The sequence below is a fragment of the Mytilus galloprovincialis genome, chromosome 5 (genome assembly GCF_965363235.1).
Source record: "Mytilus galloprovincialis chromosome 5, xbMytGall1.hap1.1, whole genome shotgun sequence".
Taxonomy (NCBI): domain Eukaryota; kingdom Metazoa; phylum Mollusca; class Bivalvia; order Mytilida; family Mytilidae; genus Mytilus; species Mytilus galloprovincialis.
In genome coordinates this window covers 63,529,091-63,551,772 of record NC_134842.1, presented here as the reverse complement: position 1 = coordinate 63,551,772, position 22,682 = coordinate 63,529,091, and the positions used below count along the sequence as shown (strand labels likewise).

The 22,682-nt window shown below is 28.3% G+C and overlaps 1 protein-coding gene across 6 annotated transcripts in view; it reads right to left on the bottom strand.

The window, feature by feature from the left end:
* Positions 1-407: 407 nt before the first annotated feature.
* Positions 408-22,682, bottom strand: part of LOC143076236 (RNA-binding protein Musashi homolog 2-like) — a 106,309-nt gene continuing 84,034 nt past the window's right edge. For 2 of the 6 annotated variants that reach the window (XM_076251952.1, XM_076251956.1), the window contains 9 exons: positions 21,245-21,327; positions 20,475-20,553; positions 17,882-17,941; positions 16,642-16,734; positions 8,929-9,156; positions 7,833-8,003; positions 7,538-7,722; positions 6,919-6,979; positions 408-6,443 (listed from right to left, as the gene is read on the bottom strand). In XM_076251952.1, coding sequence (XP_076108067.1) covers positions 6,941-6,979; positions 7,538-7,722; positions 7,833-8,003; positions 8,929-9,156; positions 16,642-16,734; positions 17,882-17,941; positions 20,475-20,553; positions 21,245-21,327 — 938 coding nt within the window. In that variant the 3' untranslated portion in view covers positions 408-6,443; positions 6,919-6,940. The remainder of the gene's footprint in view (positions 6,444-6,918; positions 6,980-7,537; positions 7,723-7,832; positions 8,004-8,928; positions 9,157-16,641; positions 16,735-17,881; positions 17,942-20,474; positions 20,554-21,244; positions 21,328-22,682) is intronic. The other 4 variants (XM_076251953.1, XM_076251955.1, XM_076251957.1 and 1 more) reach the window with 4 other exon arrangements.

Sequence of the window (22,682 nt, the reverse complement as noted above, 5' to 3'; positions counted from 1 at the left end):
ACTTTCACTAAAATTAATTTGGCTCGTTTAATTTTTATAAAATTTTCCAAAGTATTGACAAAAATGTAAAAATTTCAATTAATTTGAACCAACCGTTTTGTCAGAAAAATTACACTGGTTATATAGCAGTTTGACAAACACCAATTTTGATCATTGAGAACCTTAATATTCCTTTTACAACACAACGTAATTAAAACGTTTAGCTGACTTTACAGAGTTATCTCCCAGTAGTGTTAGGTACCACCTTAAACACCTGAATGGCAGAATCAATATTTTTCTGGTTTTATTGTGTTTGGAACTATTCTCATTGGTGTATACCACATATCTCTTTTTGTTTATGTTTTCTTTTTCAATATATTTTATATCAACATCATATAAGGTTAACAAATCAAAAACAACAAGACAAATCAATTTGAATATACTTTTAATTTTTGAATGAACTTTTTTTTCACAAATACACTTTACAGACATAATGATGAGAGAAAATGGTTTTTAAGTATCTTAATAATTAAGTAATTTATTGGCTTTGTCAAGGTTAAAGTTTATTTTTTGGTATATTTTTAAACATGGCACACATACAATTATTGCCACTTTTCTGGTTACCACAGATAGGTCATCACACAGGGATACAGTAACATCTTTGGCACAAGTTTTAAGTTGCCATGGTATCAAATAAATAAATACCCTTATAATAATATATGCTGCATCTTCAAATAAATAGCTACTCTAATTAAAAGCCTAAACTAGAATTTACTGGAGAAGAGATAAACTTGAACTTGGACGATGCTTTTATCTTAAATCCTTTTAAATCTTTTTATCTTATGGCCAAAACTGTGAAAACGATTTTAATATCTATACATTTTCTGTATAATGAAATAATGTTTCAGTAACCCTTACCTATTTTGCATAATAATCATTTGAATAATCAGAAGTCCCCCCAAAATGTTTTATATCAATTTTTGTATAACTATTTACACAAGTGTCAATCATTTTGAAAATGGGAGTAAACAATAAACCAGCATTTATTGCAGACGATATAATGAGACAATTATTTAGTTTATACAAAAACAAATATACATAATACTTGTATAAAAAATTCACATAAAACTGGATATGATAAAACGGACCAGTCCTTATAACATTACATATACAGGGTTAGGAAACAAACGTTCTAAAAAGGTTATATGTTTTTCTACTGATTAAATAAGCTGGGTGTTATTTCATGAAGTATTTCAGTAAAGCCTATTAATTTTGAATATTTTCATATCTGTGTTATAGTTGCAATCACAAATTTTAGAATTGCTCGCCATGTAGGCATACTCAAATGTCTTTTTACATTTCAATTTATAGTGATTCTTTAAAGGGATTTTTCAATTGTTTTATAGATTTTTATTCTAAAGGAATGAAAATATGTTTGATAGCAAACAGTATTATGTTAATTCTTGGACCATAAAGGGGATGTGCAATATACACAAATGCGCACTATACACCCCAAAAGACGGTAAGCCTTCTTGAAACAGCTTCATGTAAAAAGACCCTTGTTGGAAAATACTACAGGACACACATCCATAGAGATTCATTAATAATAGATATAGATCTTTTAAACTGATGTAGCTAACATTAAAACCTATTGGTGAAAATACTGAAAATGGAAATATATTAACAATAGGACTTATTCTTTTCAATTGACCTAAAAATGAACAACAAATATTAGGATTTGAAGTAAAACGATTGAAGCCATCTAAAATCTTTCATTTTCACATTTTATAACAAGGATAATGCAGTTTTTTAATTTTTTTTTTTTTTTTTTAAACATCTTTAGTTGCTGGAAAAGTATTTTTTCCAGTATTTTCACCAACTTTTTCCTACACTAAGCCTACTCTATTCACCGAATACATTAAACTCAATCAAAAAAATTGAAAGAGCTGTATTCATACAAAAAAATGTGTTCCCTGAGTTCATAATTCAAAAATCTGCCTTTCTTGATAAAAAAAAATATTGCTGGTAATTATTTAGCTCCCATTTTCTAAGCAAAGTCCTTATTCTCATTTTCTCATTTTCCAGAATTAGGAATGTCCCTTAAATATATTTTCTCAATCACACTTTCTTGAAAAAATAATGGGGAACATCTCAAAATTCATTTGTGTTAAAAATTCGTACACAGTATAACATTATTTTATGGTAATTACGCTATCTATTTTAGTCTAATTTTTAAAGAGAAGAAACCTGTGACTAGTATTATTTTTATCATGCAAATTTTTTCATGCAATCTATACTAATTTTACACTTGACCAAATAGCACACTAACAGTGACCGGCATTTTAGTAAAATTACTAAATAGTATAAATATCCTATTGAAAATCTATGATATAAATACAATCCTCAAATTATATATTGACAAAATATCAGCACCATTTTATATTCTGAGATGTTCCCATCATTTTTGTCAAATATTTAGCGTTGATATCACCTGCCAGAAAGCATGAATGACTTATCAAAATCTACATTGATCAAAACTTTTATGTACAAAGACAAATACATGAGGAATATAAATATAAACGAAAACAATTTCTGGGTGAAATATTGATATCTTTTTAACTTAACAAAGGTATTTTACATATGTCACGATACACACCCTACTAACTACTACATATTTACTAACTAAACCAGGTTAAGAACCTAGTTATCACAGATAGTAATGCAGGGGGAAATCTCAAAAATGTTTTTGTTTGTGAAACTAACTACTGAAGAAAGCCCAAAAATTCACTCCATGGAGTTTCAGATCTTATGATGAAAAAAATTCAACTAATAAAAAAAAATCTGACTATATATGCAAACATTAACATTTTTGAGAAGACCCCTTTCTTCTGTGACTGAGACATATTTTTGTACTTTGGACCCTGATGAATCTTTATATTTGTACACTATTACTATTCTTATAGCACTAGGGGCTGTTTATTTATTTATGTGCCTTTTCATGCAAACACTGACACAGAAAAAAAATCACATTCACGGATAAAGCTAATATTTACAGACGTTGACAAAAACAAAATTTACACAATCCATTTTAGTTATTTCCAAATGCGTGGTTTTGTATAATTGCAAAATTATTTTTTCGTAAAAACTGAATATGCAAAAGAAGGTTTTGAACTACTGACATGTTTAAGTTCAACAAAATATCCTATTACAAATTTCTTAAATTCTTAAAATGAATTATTGCTAGTAATTTAAATTAAGCAGATAGTAATTAAAAAATATAATAATCAAAAGCAATAAAGCAAAAAATCAATGTAAGGACTTGCTAATCTTATATAAAAAGCAAAAGCTTTTGATATGCGTAGAACTTGTGCACACTGATCTATTGATACTATTTAAACTGACCAAATTTTCGTAACAAATAGATTTAATAACACTGTCCATAAAATTTGTAAAATTGTAAAAACAATAACATATTTTTCTAAATATAAGAAAACAACCTCAATTTTACATGTATTTACAAGACAACTGTTCACATGGTGAAACAGAAACATTCATTTGAAAGAAAAAAAATGTCAGCTTTAAATTCAAAAATTTAACCGATTATCTTCCTTCAATGTCAAACTGAAAGAAAAGTTGAAATTGGCTTATTAGCCCCTTTTTTCAAGAAAATGTGTAAAAAAAAAATGTAGTTTTCCAAAATAACAGCACTATTTTTTTCTGCGTAATTGTGATATTTACACCATAACAGTGAAAAGGTATTTCAATAAACAAATTGTTCCAAGAAATCAAGGAATTCAAGCCAGACCATTTCTAGATGGTTATTTGTATATTTTATAAAATTAACAAATAAAGAACAATCTTGTAAATTAAATTGTAAAAAAACTCTTCAAAGACTTTCTTCAATAAATGCTCATTTAAAGTTTACCTTTGACATCCATATTTGAAGAAAAACATATTGATATTCTATTTTTAAATTCTCCTTATCATGTGACATTCAATATGAGATAGAACTTATTTCTATGACAGTAAAGTATTGCCTCTTTTCTAAACCCAACAAGTAAACAATAAAAAAAAATACCTGAAGTTTCTTTCATTTGTTCATTGTAACTTTATTGACCAAGACCCAGCTTAGTTCTTTTAAATATCTTATGCATAGCATACCAGTATATTCTGTTAGCCAAAAGTTGGAACATGAAGCGTAAAATGCCAAAAGTAACAGATAATACAAATCCTTGCCATTTAAAAATTATCAATTTGCCAAATGAATATCATCTATTGATTTTGACCCCATACTTTTGTAAATTTCAAATATTTGACAAATTACGAAATATTTATTGAAGACTTTACGGAAATTATATATGGTGTACCATACCCCTGAATATTTTTAGAGTTGGTACTAATAATGAATATTTGGTCAGCATGGTATTTTTTTCACAATTTTAAATTTAAAAAGTTAAAGGAAAAAAGAGCAATCTGAACACAAGGTTAGAAGAAAGATTTTCCAATGAACACTATTCCAAGAATAAATTATTGCCATTATAAATTTAACAATACCCTCAACCATACAAAACAGAGATAGAATTTAAAATAAAATTTAAGTAGTTTGAAAGTTTGATTGAAGCAGAATAAAAAAATTAGTAATAAAAGATTTTAACAAAATTAAACTTTTCGAAAATATATAAAAGGTATATAGGGAATCTAAATCTATAAAAAAACATATATCCCAACCATTCACACATTATTTTACATTTACGAAACCATGCAAATATCGTAAACAAACCATTTTTACACCCCATTTAAAAATTGTTTCTTAATCACATTTCGATAAAAACAATAAATGTATTATGAAAAGAAAGGGAATAAAAAAAAAGTTCTACGAATAAATACTACCAATATTTGATAAAATTATATTTAACTTAAAAATAAATGAAAGATAAAAAATGATAATGGTTTCTCTAATATTGAATGAAATATACATACTGGACATTTTTCGTTTCTGAGATAAAACTGTTTAAAATATCTGTTGGTTTGAACTTTAAAAAAAAATATCATTATAATTTCAGAGAATAAAAATTCATTGAAACCTAGAAAAAAAACCTCAACAAAAAATTATAAATGATAAAATGAAAAGTTTCTGTGCAAGCACAATAAATCAAATGGAAAATTATTTATCTTTGTTAATTAAATATTAATTAAAAGATAAAAATTTATAAAATAATTGCCCAGTATTTAAATGTAAAATGAATGAAGGCAAAAAATAAAATATAACATGTCATTTGAAAATTAAAATTAAAATGTAAATAATCAAAGAAAAGAAAAAATATAACATGAAAAAATAATATACAACCTTTATATACAACATGTTGAACTAGCCATTATCATTCTAGTTACCATGACAATGAAAAACATCAACAAATCACTAACCCATAATTCCTTTGAAAAAATGGATGGGTCGACCAAACACAATTTAAATATTGATCTAAGTTTTTAAGGATCTCTTTTTCTTTGGTATCAACTTATTTCTTAAAGAGGTCCTGAGATTTAACAATTTTAAAGTCTAATTTATCATTTGAAAAATTCCTTATTATTGTCATGGCAACTAGATTTCCTCATTTTTGTGGACTTTGGCTTCACTGAAGACTCCCATCCATCAAACGATAGATATACGTTTTGAATTAAGTACAATCATTTATCACTAACCATACATTCCCAGATCTTTTTCTTTAGTATCTATGCACTCAGAATTTATAAATTCAAAAAATTGACCATATCACAGGTTTTGTCATTACATTAATGCCTATAATTTTAATAGTTTTAAATACATATCATAAATTATGAATCACTGCATGTAAAAGTGTAGCAAACATTTCATGTTTTTCCTAAGACATAAAAATTTTCTACATTTAAATAAATACTACAACCTATATATTCTTTCTAATACTATGAAAATACCTAGATCCCAAAAAATTCAATGACTTAAAGATTTCACTGGATCAACAGTAAAATCTCTATTTTTTCTAAATGGTTCTTGTTATAAAAATTGAACCAATGCACGGCTAAATCTTTGCAAAATCCTAACTTTAGGAAATATTCTAAAAATATTATAGAATTTTAAGGGATTTAGGTATTTTCACAGCGATATCTACAACTTTGGGATGAGGGTTGAAATTTGGTTTTCTACATGTAAAATTTTGACTGCATAGAACATACAATATACAACAGTTTGTTTTTTGGTAAAATTGCGTAATTCAACAAACATTTAAAAATATTTCGCAACAAATAACCCATAAGAATTGATATATAAATATCCATAATAATAATAATAATAATAAGCAATAAAAGTTGTAAACAATAGAGTCTGAAGAAGGACCTTTAAATGCAATTTAAGAACTATCCATTTCTTCGAGACAATTTTTCCTTCAGCCATTATGATCTTTTGTGTAATTAACACCCCTCCTGAAGATCTGAAATAGAAAAGACGATAAATAAAATACACATTTTTATTAAAATATGAAGTACTGTTGAAATTATTTAGTCACAAATTTTAATGGATATTTCTTAAGGTCATTTTGATAACTGTAAAAAACTGCAGTTCCTATTGTTTCGAAAATATTATGAATTGTAATACCCAACTCATTTGCAAGTTTTTTTTACTGCATGCGTACAATTTTAGCTGCTTTTTCAGGAATAATTTTTCAATGGTATATCTTTTTCATCTGTTCAAGGTCCTCACATTTTTCTTTCTTTTTATAAAATCTATTGAAGCATATGAAGTTTTTCTAAATATAGATGGTACTGTTAAAATAATTTAGTCTCTAATTTCAAGAATATATACTAATGTTCTCTGTTTTATCAACAAGTACATAAATGATACACAATAATAGCAGGAACTACAAATCATAATTAACATGATTGAGATAGTACTAGTGTACTACATACCATTTTACTCTGCCAATTGTAACTAATATCCATTCTGGAAACTTGTAGCTATCAACTGTCCCTGCAACAGAAGCAATTAAAAGAATAATCATAACTCTTTATCAATGTCAATAAATTCACATTATCAAGGACAGCTGCAGATTGTCAAAAAAACAGTCTTATAGAATCAAAACAAAAATTGGAAACTTCTGTCTACCTTGACTTTAATTGTGAGCCAAGGTTCCTTGTTGAAGGCCATAATTAGACCAATAATGGTTTACACTTTACACATTGTGACTCAGATAGAGAGTTGTCTCATTGGCACTCATACCACATCTTCTTTTGACTGTATGTTCCATAATTACACACATAAAAGCAAAATAACACAATTACTCTGGCTGTTATACTTTTTTCTCATCTCTAATTAATCTCTTGTCTCTGTCTAGCCCTGTACAAAGTACTAAACTCTTAATTCAAAGAGTGAAAACACATTGGTTTCAGCATCTTTCCCATTTTTTTAAAACATTAAAGTCACAATTTATGCTGGTTAATACAGAAGTTGTGATAATTTCACATGTAAACAACTAAATTATCTACCGTATACACTGAGGTCATAAGTCTAAGATCTGATAATACTTACAGCTAAACTATGACCAGCTAAACCATGGCCTAGACTGAGAGTTGGCTGAGGACTGGTGGCTTGAAGATACAGACTGTCCTGACTGTTGTAAATGTCTAGTGGACCAGGGCTGTTAGCCAAGGGTAAACCACGGCTTGGTGAGGTAGTTGCAGGGAAGGCAGATTGCCCAAAACCGTTCAGCATGGCTGAAATAAAAGTGAATAACATTAAAAGATGCAATTCTTAACTCGTTAACAATGAGTCGAACATGCGAAAAAAATTATTAAAGGAAAAAATTATTAGATTGTATGTTTACCTATGTCATACAAATTCATACTATTTGGATACTGTAGATTCGCTAATCTTTCAACTCGGAGGTTGTGAGCTCGAACCCCAGTCATGTTAGACTCAACAGATTTTAATTGATAAGGACTGCCTGTTTTTCTGCAGAAGGATGGCGACTCTCTCTGGATATTACAGGTTTCTCCTACAAAATAACTGGCCACTATGATATTTAGCCAAGATAGCTGTTCTAATGTTCTTGCGTTTCAGGATTTTAGGTATGCATGCTGTTTGATTGGAATTTTTTGAAGAAATTTTGCTCCAAATGCTGTAGATGTTGTCTTACATTATACTAGATTTTTCCCAAACTATTGAACTGATTATCACAAAACTTGAAAGTAATGCTTAAAAAATGTTTTTTAGAATTCTGACACTCTCAGTTCATATCCACAAAATCCATTTAAATTAGTACTCCATAAATAATTCCAATGTATGTTATTTTTTGGAAATCATTGCTTGAAACTGCAAATGTACTTTTATTTTGAAGATAACTACTGCAACTTTAATAAATGATTGTATATTTGAAATTTTAGACAGTGAGAATATTTTTTTAATTTTTACAATGTTATGACCTGATGTACAGTGGTTGTTGTTTGTTGATGTGGTTTATAAGTGTTTCTCATTTTATTGTTTTTCATATAGATTAGACCATTGGTTTTACACTAGTCATTTTTGGGGCCCTTTAAAGCTTGCTGTTAAGTGTGTACGCTAAATCAGATGTTTGAGACACTTTTGAAAATTAATGTAATTATGGCAAATGATAAACTGTTCTCTTTCAGTGCCAAAACTACTGAAATCTGGAGACAGTACTATCTAAATGTTGGATGACACCATACAATATCTGATCCAAATCATCAACTATTCCTGAAATCATCTTTCTGCATTTTTTAGAGTGAAAGACATCCCAAAGTATTTCCTGGAATCTTGTCTAAAGTAAGGAGAGTTGGTGTGATTGCCAAAGAGACAAAACTCAACAAGAGACCAGAATGACAAAGAAATAAGAATTATCGGTCACCGTGGTAGGAACTTTTTTCTTGTGGCGGAATAATTTGTTCTTCCTCTCTTCTTACCTGAGAGTCCTTGTTGTGCACGCTGTGCATTAATCAGCTGTTCACTAACACGCTGTAGTGGAGAGGACATGTTAGGTTGGGGAGACGGCTCGCTTCGCTGAATCTGTAATCCGGTCAGCTGACTAGTCTGGGCAGCACCAAGATCAGTAGCGTATATGGCAGACGGTGAAACATGTCGGTCACCGCCAGGGGATGGGGCAGCAAGATAGCTTGTATAACCAGGGAAGCCTGAATAAGAGAATAGAAATTCTCTTAGTTATATCATAATGAAACTTGCAAGACAAAATTTTAAATTTGAAAAAAAAAAAATTCCATAAAATGATAACATTGGTCATAATGAATCTCCTATTTCAATTTCAAATTTTACTGTTGTATAATTGTATTTCAAGCAAGATAAATAAGTTTCTCATATAATTCATCTTTTTTTAACTTTAATGGATTTTGAGAATGAGAAAATTAATTATGACTTGTCCGAATTAATAAAATTTTTCAAATACATACTTATTTTGTCTTGCAATCATAGAAATTCATTAACGTTGTTTTAGAAACATAAACAAAAATATAATCTGTTTCATAAGCCCTCCAAATATGCGATGATAAGAATTTCTTAAAATCAAATCATTGTATTTTGGTGGGGGATTTGTAAAAAATATAGGCTTGGCTTCCCTGGTTTTGCATGAACATTAATATAACAAGCACACAACATTAGGTTGACTAGATATAGTTAAATCAATTTTAAGCTATCTAACTATTCATAAATCTAAGCCAAGTTTATCATTATCACTAATATGCAAAGAAGCATTCAGTATTTTTAAACATCTAAATAAAATTTTAACCTTTACAAAAAACAACTTCGATTCTTTTTTTTAAAAGAGAAAATCAAAAAATATCTATTTTTCTAAAAATAATACTGTTAGGTTCTAAAATATTTACATAAAAAAAATAAGTATATGAAAAAAATTGGTTATCTATTGTTTATTTTGTATATTAGAAACTAAAGTTTATGTCAGTCGCATGCAATACACTACCAAAAGCAAAACTAACTTCTAAAAAAAAAATAAAAAAAAAAATAAAACATACATTTTTTTTTCTAACAAAGCAGTCTCATAATTTTTGTGTGCTTGGATAACTACTGTTTCATGCAAAATCAGCGGAGCCAAAATGTTTCATAATCTTGTTATATATAACAAACATAAGGTCACATGATCACCAATTAACAACAAATTGTCCAATCAGAAATAAGCTGTAAAGTCACATGCATAAACATTAAATCTAACAACATCAACTGATTTCAATCATAGTGGAACAAAACTAGTTTTTTTCATAAATGTTCTGGTTGAAATCTGTTGATTTTAGAATTTAATACTACATCAAGTATACAGAGGTATATATATGAGTTATGCTTATCAAAATTATCAATAATATTTTCACATTATTTACAAATATCATATTTTCCTGTTTGTTCAATAAATAAAATCAGTCTCGATGAAAAAAAACATTTTGGTTTAATAATTTTGAACTGAGATACCTCAATATCTATTGGTATTGGACAAATTCTCAAGCTTAATTTCATTTCAAATTAAAATTTAGCAAGAAATATCTTCAATCGTATTAATAAACTATTAAATAAAACGAAGAAGCATAAAAATGGAGAATTGTCTCCCCTTAAAAGATTTTGATGACATGTCTATTTGTTATAAATAGCATGGAAGTCATGTGTTGTATCAGGATATAGGTTATCATAAACTCATATCTCTGCCAACTTAAAGAAATATTAAGTTATTTCTTGCTAAAATTTAACCACCAAATGAAACGAGTGTCTGTGACACATATTTTAATAAAGATTTTCACAAGCATAGCACACAATATTACACAATTCTATATTTAGCTACACAGGATATATCAATACAAACCACACATGTATAAAAGGTAAGTGTATTTACATCTAGATATAAACATTGGATAACCATTTTCCCCTTAGAAAAAAAAATCAATTCCTCATCAGATAGATACATAATTAGGATTTCTCAAAATGGAATTTAGCCAGATTTGAAATCTATTTTTAAAATTTTCAGATGAAATGGAGGTTCAAATCAAGATTTTTTTAAAGAATTTTTAAAATGGCCTTTGCCATTTAATAGCCAAAGTGGCTGTTTTGAATAAATAATCATCTTAGTTCTTGGAAAAAAAAACATTAAAAAAAACAAGAGGTCTAATAATATCTATTCATCACACTGCAGGCTTGGTAAACTTGACCCTAAATATAACCTTAAAAAAAAATGTGCTGATTATCCAATGTACAATGATTAATCACTATGCATATACTGATTAGAACTAAACAATAAATACTAAAATATACAATGATCTTGCTAGCACAAAGGGCAGAGTTCAAGTAAAAAATAACATATTCACATATAAAATGACAAAATCTTCCAAATAACAAACACGCCATCTTGTGCAAAGGATGATGGGAGAAATAAGCTGAAAGCGACTGATACAGAAAAATCAAGTAGAAAATGTGGACTGAGCGGTGAGACATCAGTGGTGCTTACCAGCTGTGCCTAAAGGGAGTCCCACTACGCTTCGTCCAACACCTCTTAATGCAGCACTGCGGGACACTGCCAGTGAGTTGAGGGAAGCCCCCATAGATGTACTAAGAGCTGCACCAAGCCCTGAATGTAAACGTAAATCAGTTTACAAATATTCTCTAGATAAGTGTATCAATTAACATGTGTGTGTTCATTTTTCAATATGAAGAAAAACAAAATTGACAAAATTTTAAGCAGGAAATTCTTAACCATCAGAAGCACATTCTGTTTTCTTAATTTGAACCTTTTTTTAAAAATTACAACTTTAGTTATTGTTGTTTTTTTTTTTTTGTAGTTTTGAAGAAAAAAAATATATAAAAAAAATCTGGGTTTTTTTCAAGAATGTAAACATTATCTTGATAAAAAATAATGGAGAAAAATCTTGTGTAACAAAATGTTTATTCTCATTGAATATCAATCCAATCATACAAGATTATAAATGAGTATACAGCACATGAAAATATTGTGCAACATGTATTATTTTGTAAAATGTAATTTAACAACATAAAATCTTGGGCTACAACATAGAGAACCTGGGACATTAAAAACAATTGTTGCACTTTACAAAAAAAGTGCAGACGTTAAATGTGTCCATCCAATTTATAAAAAATTAAGCCTTTAAATTAGTTTACAGATCTAAAGTTCCTTCTTCACAATAAAAGGACATACTGCAGATTATTTATTTTCAAAATGAGAAAAATACAGCCCACCCCCAAAACAAACAAAAAACAACTAAACAAAGTTAAAGAAAAAAAAAAGCTCCCCCCAAAAAAATATACACCTCACATAACAAATAGAAGAGCATCAAAAGTATAATTAAGTGATCTTTTCGACAAAATATCAGAGTTAAATTTTTTTTTAAATTTCAAAAAAAATTAGAATCTGTGAATTAATTCAAAGGCTAATCAAACATACATTCTCATGTGAATAAAAATCACTTTTACAGAATTGATTATTTGCCAACACTGGAATTGATCCTGTGATTAGAGTTCAGATCGCACACGTTATTTCCCATAGAATGGTGGTAAATTTTTATTGCCAATAAAAAGCAAGCGGAAAGCACAAATTTATCTGTGCATAATTCGTGTAAATTGTAAGTTTTTCAAAGATTAAATAACATTAAATCTTTTATCTAAGTAAATACTGGGTATGACATGAATAGTTATTTTTGTATGCAAATTGGATAAAACACCTATCACTTTCAACTCATTGTGCTTTGCATGGGCAGCAACCAAGTTGGTCCAGTTTGGAACCAGATTACAATTGGCCAAGGGAGACAACTTCAGATAACTTTGTGTAATAACAGAATCAAATTGGTAATTGGCAAATAGACTTTTGCTAGATATACATCTGCTCCTTATAATCAATGAATCAAGTAAAATTTCAAATACTGAACATATAATGCATCAACAAAACTAATGATTGAAATTCGTTTCCAAAGTATCAAAGAATACTGTATGCACAAAATTATCATGGGCCTCACATAAAATGTTTTGGTCAATCATAATGAGATTTTATTTTCAAATTGATAAAAATAAATAAAACTTTCAAATATACAGCTAGTTAAATAATAATGAAGAAAAAAATAAATATACCATTATTTATATATAGGCAACATTGACATAAAATAAAAGCACCTAGCAACGAAAAATACAAAAACAAAACCAGCAAAACAAGAAATAGCACAAAAATATATATTTATATTAAAGATGTGAGAAAAAAAAAGAAAAAAGAGATGAAACAAAAATAATGGTAGCTTCGTTTGGATTTCAGTTAAAAGGAATTATAATTATATGAAATGGGCATGGACGCATTAAATGTACAATTCTATAAATAGTAAAATGTCGAAACAATGTACATGTTTTAAAAGTACACAAAACACTTGATTTTTACAATAAATTGTTGGACATTACAACTTTCAACAAATATATATATATATACATTTAGATATGGACAGTAAAAGATTTGATCAAAATTGCATATTTGTGAAATCAACAGTTTATATTATCTCTAACAAATTTACCAAGTTGTCTCTTATAAATATTCTTTTCTTGGATCATTACAGAAAAAAGAAATAAAAAGTATTGCAGATTTTCCCTTACAGTTACTAGTGATTTATTGCAATCATGATGCATTTGTTTACAACAACTTGGTACTTTTGTTATATAAATAAATATAATAATAAAAATATCACATTTAATAGGGAACATCTCAAAAGTTTTTCATGAAGTTTTAACATTGATATGTATGATTTTATTTTTGTCCTTTGATGAAGTTTCCAATGAAATTTAATAAATCTAAGAAGGGAGACAACTTCTAATTTTTGTTGAATTATCTACCTTGAGGTAAAATCAATTTAATTGTAAATCTCTTGACAAGTATTTTTCTTTTTTATCTTAAAATAATCAGTTCTGATTTGTAACTTCCTCACTGATGCACACATAAGTTGCTGAATAAAAATAAATAAATGGCACAAATTTTTACAACAACTTTTTAAGCTGTCGTGATGCTCTGAAAAATTCTATAAAAGGGTAAAAATGTTAAATATGGTCAAAATTAAAGTAAAAGATAGCTACTTTTGAGAAAGTCCCCTTACACAAATAAAAATTAAAATAATAAAGATATGGTACCCTCTGTCATTTAATACTGAACTTTTTACAAAATTATCACAAATATTTATCAATTTTTCAACAGTCCTGAAAATGATCAATCATGAAATAAAGGCACTGGACAACAAAACTTAATGCTTATTGCCTAATGGGAAGTTATATATTATAGAGTATCCTGAACAAGCTTGTGAATAGTAAATGCTTATTGCCTATTTCAAGAGTATCATTGATGGAGATCTGAATTGGTCATAGAAATTTCAGCCTACGATCAACAATCTAAAAATGTTGTTTGTCGTTTTGATGTATACAATATTAATAATTTTCCAAAATATTAGTGGAAGCTAGCTTCTCTTATGCAAGATGTTTTAATGAAATAAGAAAACCTTAAATACAGTGTTACTTTATTTGACAGACTTTAATGGAATTAATCTGGACAAAGTGCCAAAAAAGTCGCATTATAGTATACTGTACTATTTTTATTTAAATTTTTAAAAGCACCAAAGGTCAAGTTGACTTATTCATCAATTAGTCCAAATTTAAAGAAGATATTTTCGAAAATATAATTCAGGTTTTATATGAAAATTCAAGTAAATAAATTTTTATTTTCTGATTTCAATTTTTTTTGCGCTTTTCCTTTAAAACACTCGAGAAAGTTCTGCTATAAAATTTCAAGTTATAAGACAAATTAGCATGGCAGGTCTATTTTAATTCTGCACTTAAAATGCAGGTTAACGCATAACAATTATACTTGTGACGTGAGGTAGATATTGTCGTGCATGTATATTATTTAAACGTCCTAAAAATCTTCTGATCATTACCAAAGTATTCTAAGTATATTTTTATTGCTTGAACATGAATTTTAATAATAAATAAATAATAAATTAAATTTTTCAAAATATGGCTCAATTATTGCTTTGAAGCACCTTAAAGTTATATATATGTATATAATAAATAAAAAAAAATTATGCTCATTTTCACTAAATTTTAATACATTTAATATCTTATCGGCGGGATAAAAATAACCAAGCTAGTTAAATAAAAAATAATAAATATGTTAATATCTACTTTTTGGCTATATTTTGAATCAATACACTAAATATTGTAAACATTACATTTATATATTTACATTTTATACACTACACTGAGGAAAAATCAACTATGCCGTTTCATATATTATGTATTTAAGACAACATAATTGTACAGTTATATATTACATCAAATGTAATATATAATTGTACCGTTATATAAATTAAATTAGATATAACATTTAACTGTTTCGTTATAATAAATCCTATATAACTATACAGTAGTGCTGTTATATATCATATGAAATAAAACATAACAGTGCCATTATATATTGTACCAAAATATATCTGTGCCGTACTGTACTGTGTTCTGTTATATTTTTCATATACTTTACCACATTGTAGCAAATGTTTTACACCATAGATGTAAAAAGGGTACCATAAAATTTTGAAAATTTAAAATTTGAGGTCGTAAAGTGCCCTTAAATTTCTTTTTTATACTCAATTTCTTTCCTAATTCTGAATAGTTGACTGTTTTGTCTCTTGTTGAAGACTGTCTGTTGAAAAATTTTAGCACAATAAGGTTCCTTCTCATTGATATAACCCTACATCTTCTTTTTCCTATTGTAGAAATTACTTCATGACTCTATGCATTGTTCCTTTATTTTAATCTCTGTTTTTTCTTAGAAATACATGCCTAAATGTTTTCCCTGTGTATGCATGTATGTATGATTGAATGAATGTAGATCATCTGCTAATTTATTCAGATGAAGGAGGGACTTTCAATAATATTGCATGCCTATAAAAGGACGTGGTCTGCTACTTCTTAACCCTTTCCTCCATGGATTTTTTTTTTAATATACTTGATTCCCATAGGATTTTTTTCAGTTAAAAACAATCATCAGTTTTAAAGTGTTAATGCAGTGTGAAAACCAATATTTCATCAATGAAATTCAAGTCAGATAATTCTCATGAATCTCCTTTTCATATTGGATACAATTTCTTTAAAGTCTGATGCAGACATTTTGTAGTCAAAGCATTTCAACTGGGTACTACACAGGCGTCAAAAGGCGACATTATGGAGGAAAGGGTTAAAAGAGTGATGTCCCTTTTATTGTGAACATGGTGAAGCACTTGACGTCAAAATGGCATATTTGGCAAGATAACAATTTGTGACATAGGAAAACTGCATATTTCGAAAAAGGACATCAATTACAACCTTTGAAAAATATTTCATTAAAGGGAGATAAATTAAACATAAAAATGAGACATGTTCATGTCCGAAATGCTGATTCAAGTACAAATATGTATAATATTTCTTTTTCCATTCTTCATTCATTCTGTCAAACAGTTCAAATTCTGAATCAACCATACAGTCAAAAACAATTTAACAGTCTTGTTCATAGTTCTTTTGGAACTTCTCTGGTCTCACTGAAAACAACTGATGGTTTTAGAATGGATACCACTGCCCTAATTCTAAGATTTCCATACCTGGTGGATAGTAATATCCGGCTGGAGCAGCCAGCGTCGGGAAGCCACGCCCATATGGAGAGTACATTGCAGGGATGGTTCCTGGTAGCAAACCTATAAATAAAGAATGGTATTCAGGCTTTAGTTGCCTTGGTAACCAACATGTATGACACAATTTCTACAATGCATTGTTGTAGTTTCATTGATATTCTGCTAATTCCAATATTTGAGGATTTTATTCCAGTAATTATAAGAAACTTGCGTCAACTTTGCTTGCATTATAAAATTTATATTTTCTTTCAAATAATATTGGAATTGACAAATTTCAATTAAAGCTACAAAGAAATAATTCAATGAATTATCATTTATATTTATCATTATGTGAAATCTTCTGGTAAAAAGTTTATTTTTCTTCAAATATTGTATAAATAGATTCTACAAAGCTAAAATTACATTAGAACATATTTGAAATATATTAAAGTTATCAAATTTAAAAAATAAGGAAATAACTTTTTGTCAAAAGCAGAATGCCATAATCTTAAAGACAGCAGTGTTTTTAGCCTATTAACAGAAATTTGAATTATTTTTAGAAATTCTGGATACATGCATTATTTTTACCAAAAAATATTTCAAATGAAACAGAGCGATATCAATTGTAAGTATTACATTGTATCATGCATTGAAAATCTTTATTTCATAAACGTTTAAAGTAAACAACATGCTGTTTATTTTGAAAGCATGCTTATTGCAATATGAAAACATTAAACAATTCAAAAAAGAAGTTAAACTAAGTGTCATGTGAATTTATATCATAATTAAATTAAGCATCAATATTAATAATTTCCTGGAAAATTATGTATGATAGTTTGTGTGCAGAACATGCAAACAATTCCTACGTCAAAATAAATAAATGCTAAAACAGCTACGTTCCTCTAGTTCTAGATACGGAACCATTAAATTAAAGCATGCAAAATCTCTAAAGTTCAAACAGCAATAGGAAAAGCTGAAGAGCAGATGGCGTGAATTGAAATATATCACAGTTTTCATAAAGAAAGTTTTTTTTTTTGTAGAAAAAGAAATTTCAAAAACTTTAAACATTTAAAATCTGATTAAAAGAAAACTGAAAGACAGATTTGTTTTCCAATAAGGATTAACATGCTGATTAGAATCGAACCAGCACAAAAAATTGGGTTAAAAACTGCACGCATAAAAATCTGTAAGGAAGTCACATGGGAATCACATGACCCGGGAAAAGACTTACACATCTCTGGTACGATCATGTCGCTTGGTATTTCCCAAACAATTTCGCCATCTTCTGTCACTACGAAAGGATTAGAAAAAGGGAGATCAGTTTAGTGGCGCCAGAAATTAAAGCACACACACACAAATACAGCTATCTGCAAATGACTTGATATTAAAAGAAACATAATCGAATTTTTCTGGTTGTTCATTGAAATTGTAAGTTGACATATTATAACACAAAGGCCGAAAATCTTTTGCTACAGATTCTTTCCCCAACTCAGTCATCCTTATGTTAAAAGAGTCAACTTACAACTTTTCCACTTTTCGGTGGATTGATATATTTTTTTGCATTTGAAACTTTATAATTCTCAATATCGTTTTTGATTTTGTAGCAGGTCATCTGCATATATCTGTATTAGAAAGAGCCTCAGTGTTATTTTTCATAGAATTCAAGTGTTCATAATAATAAAATTTCAGCTGTTTACAAAATATTGCAAAAAATACATCACATACTTCAAATTAAAATGTATTACTATTTTTTGGCAAAAGAAATAGTTGCATCAAAAAAGATTATTCTGATGCTTCCGCATAACAAAAATTTCAGTTTCAGATAAAGTATCCGAACATTATAAAAACCATTTCATATTTTAATCTTTTACCTATATCATTTTTAATTGCAATAGCCTTATAGATATATATTTCTCTCATTCTGTAAACAGCTTTTTCTACATTAATCATAATTTCAAATTTTGAAAAGTTACAACTAACAAAAATATCTAAGTCAGTGATTTTAATTCTACTAGTGCATATTATATATACAACAAATAAAAAATCTATGCCAAAAAATATCCCAAATCTATACCAAAAAAATTAGCTGAAGATCGATTCCACTGAGAGACTTTCATAATATACTGTGCACTCACATAAATTACTTATATAAACAATACTCTAACATATACTCCACGGAAATAAACTGGTTGTTTCATGAATGACAGATCTACTTCTACAAACAACTTGTTTTTTTTTGTTTTTTTAAAGTGGATTGTATCCCCTTTTTATAAGATTTCTTCCATTTCAGAGTTTTTTCCAATGTAAAATAGTAAGTAGCTTTAAAGTTTTATGATTTTATTAAACAGTTCTTTCCAGAACTAACATCCCAATTTCAACCTTAACACATCTTGATAGACAAAATATGTTAATTCAAGGGAAGTAATCATTATAAAAAGGGAAATAATCCATTATATGATCTATTATCACTTGTTTATTCTCAATTGAAAGTCTCAATTTGATTTTAAGATCTGGCATTGACAGAATGTTCTTTTATGTACCCAATAATATCTTTTAAATATATCCCAAACAGTTTCAAAATAAATAAGCTTGTTAATTCATTAAGCTTGTATATAAATATATATTTTTAATTTTTATCAAAAACTGTTTTAGTAGTTGTAAAATTATATGAAGTGAATACGTCACACCAAATGAACAGAATTATTAATAAATATTTTGATCAAAGTGGAACAAAATTGTTTAATAATTAAAATATTACTACTGAGTACATAAATATATAATACACCACACAAAAGTTCCTGTTTACACATGAATAATTACTACTAAATATATAACCACCTGCTACTCAAAAATCTCAGAATCTTGTAACTCAAAGAAAATATTCAATCTTCACTTGAAATGTTAGTTGATGTTTTTCAGCTGCTTTTTATAACTTTCAACAATAAAAAATGTTATGAGGGTGAAATACATCTAAGATGTGTGCAGATATATATTTCATGACTGCATGACTTACTAAAGTTAAAGATTTCAAACTCAGTCATGTTTACTTTAAAGAAAATTTGAATTAATTCATTTTCTCAAATGATTCTATAAATTTTGATTGCACTAACAGTAAAGATAGAATGTAAATATTTCCCAGAATTCCATATTCTGAAATGGTGGTTTGAAAGTAGTGTCACAATGGAGAAGCAGGGTGGCAGCACATAATTGTGTTGGGAACCAGTACATATCATTCTCATTCCCTGCCTATCAACAAGTTGCCTCCCTTGTATGTTTAACACTTTACTCCTATATAACCAATTTCTAAAATTTACCATCACCGCTAAACATGCAGTTTTTTATTACCATTTTCTATTGTTTTGTTTTAAACAATAGGTAAATTCTTGAATTTATACAACAGATGTCTTTCATGTAATTCATTATTTTTGTGTTCGGTATGTGTAATTTAATCTCAACACCATTCTTGCCAAACTCTCATGCAAAATTTGAGTCAAATTTGAATATGAAAGATTGCCATTTTGAAAATAACAACCTACCCAAAAAAGTCAAGGACAAAGTGCTCTGGAAAAATTTGTAGGAAAGACAAAAATAATATATCTCTACTCATGAGTGGCAAATTTCAGCCTGCATTTTTTAAAAAGAAAACTTTTGACAGAAAAATATTTCATCTGCCATCATGTTTTTAATTCAACAAGAGACAAAAAGAGAAAATATCTTTCGAATGACTGCAGGCTACTAATTTGCCACTCTTCTTTTGACAGAATTATAAACACTACGCAACAACCAATCAACTTAAGTGACTGACTATTGAATATACAACATACCACGAGCTATGCCCCGCCCTCGTGCCGCTAAGTTGGTTGGCACCATGACTTCTTTTGGCTGTGCTTTTTTGCATTCCACCTGCAAGAAATTCAGTAAAAACTTTTTACTTCAACAATTTTTATTTTCTAATTAATAATAGTAACGATAATTTTAAAATATCGAAATAAAAAAACCCAACTGTATTGTAAAATATATTCCAGTGAACAAATGGAGTGATGTCAGAGTCTCTAAAGTGATTCCATCTAAACAGGTGCTAGGAGCTGTCTTGAACATACAGTGAGGTGTGAGCTATTGCTCTCTGTGATTTGCTTTTGTTTTTTAAATGTGTTTAATGATTGTATGCCAAACATTGATCATGTTGATAACCACATATTTTCAGTTTGTCTTCGCTAAAAGAAAGATATTTGATATAGGGGGTCTCATTGGGGGGGTTCCGATCCCCGATCCTGCTTACTGTTTTGTCAGATTCCCGTATCCCGCTTACACTATGTACGTAAGCAATTCTAGTTTTTATGTCATTTCCAGGGTCCCGCTAGACCTCATTTCCCCCTTTCACGACACAATAATTTGACTTTCACATGTCACGCTTACAAAAAATCGGCAATCCCGCGTCAAGCTTAGACCCCAATGAGACCCACGATATACTGATATGTACAAAATTTCAAAACATGTACAAAATAATTTTTATGGTATGTAAACTTCCTGGAATTTTCTTTTTACTTTCTGTGATAAAAAAATTTTTGGCTTCAATTTTAATCCATTTACTTACCATTTTCTTGTTAATTTCATGAAAGTGAATTTCACAGACTTTATCAACAACATCTTCATCTTCAAAGGTAACGAAACCAAAACCTGTAATTAAAAAAAAAAAATAGAGGTTAATAATCATTGATAAATAATATCATGAATATTCATAAAGCAGTCAATGTTATGCAAAAAATGGTTAAAATATCATGAAAGGTCTGCTGTAACAGTGTTTTTTTTGTCTTTCCTCTTGTACAAAATGTACTCAAAAGAATGCAGAGAAGAAGAACAACCATGCACACAGTCGTTTCTTCTAATATTTCAAGATTTGAAAGATTTTTAAAACAGGGAAAGAAAACAACTTAAAATGCCTATTTAAAAAAATAATAATCAACATTTTATCTTAATCTGCAAAAATATGATAACCTATTAACAATCTTTTAGACTGACAACACAAATTGTACACAAATTTTATAGGTCTGTATTATGAGACTTTCAGGCAAATGTCAACAAGTCACCCAACAACAGTTTTACTATATAGGCTCAAAAAAAATCTTATGGAATTTTTCTGTTCATCAGTTTTTCAATTTGTTCAGTATCAACTGCAATAAATTTGCATTTTTCTTTAATATCCATTAAATACTTGAAAACATATATTCTGCTTTGATCATGAATTCATACCAACTGGCATGAGACATAAACATCAAATTTTGAGGACTAAAAATTATCTGAACAAACACAGGTTTATTTTTTTTTCAAATATTTTGAACGATTTCTTGTGTTGGATTTTTCCCTTAGTTGTGTATTCTATTAAATGTTGCTTCTAGAACTTTCTTTCCCATTCTTAAATTTTCCAAAGTTTGTACTGTTTAATTGTAATAGTAAGAACAAACAGAGGCAATTGAGACACAATAGCTATATATTTTCTTTCCGATCTTAAGAAATAACTATTAGCTGTACTTTTATTTAACAGGGAATTCTCTATAGAGGAAAATAGATAAAATAACATTTAAACTTTCTTTCACCCGAATAACAATAAAATAAATATCTTTATTTCATTTTTAAAATTTTCATAACTTTCATAACAAAGGATATTGACTTTTCGACCGACATTGGAAAGTCAAAAATAAGTTGCCAAAATGGTATTTTAACTTTTATCATAACTAGGGACTACAATTAACAAAAGAAGCTTAGAAAAGTTTTCCAAACTAGTAAATATTTGAACAAGATTAAGAAAACAAGTAGTTCAATCTATCCATTATTTTTGAATTTCTTTCAAGCCTTTATATTTGGGTTTCATTATTTATTCAAGAAAAATTCATAAATAAAAACGGGGTAAACTAGCAAACAAAAAGTTATTGATGTGGCTATAAAACAAGACTGGACGGGTCTTCAGCTAGATGAAATGAGAAAACAAGACTATTTCTGAACTATGTGTCAATTTTTACAAGAACTTTCAGATC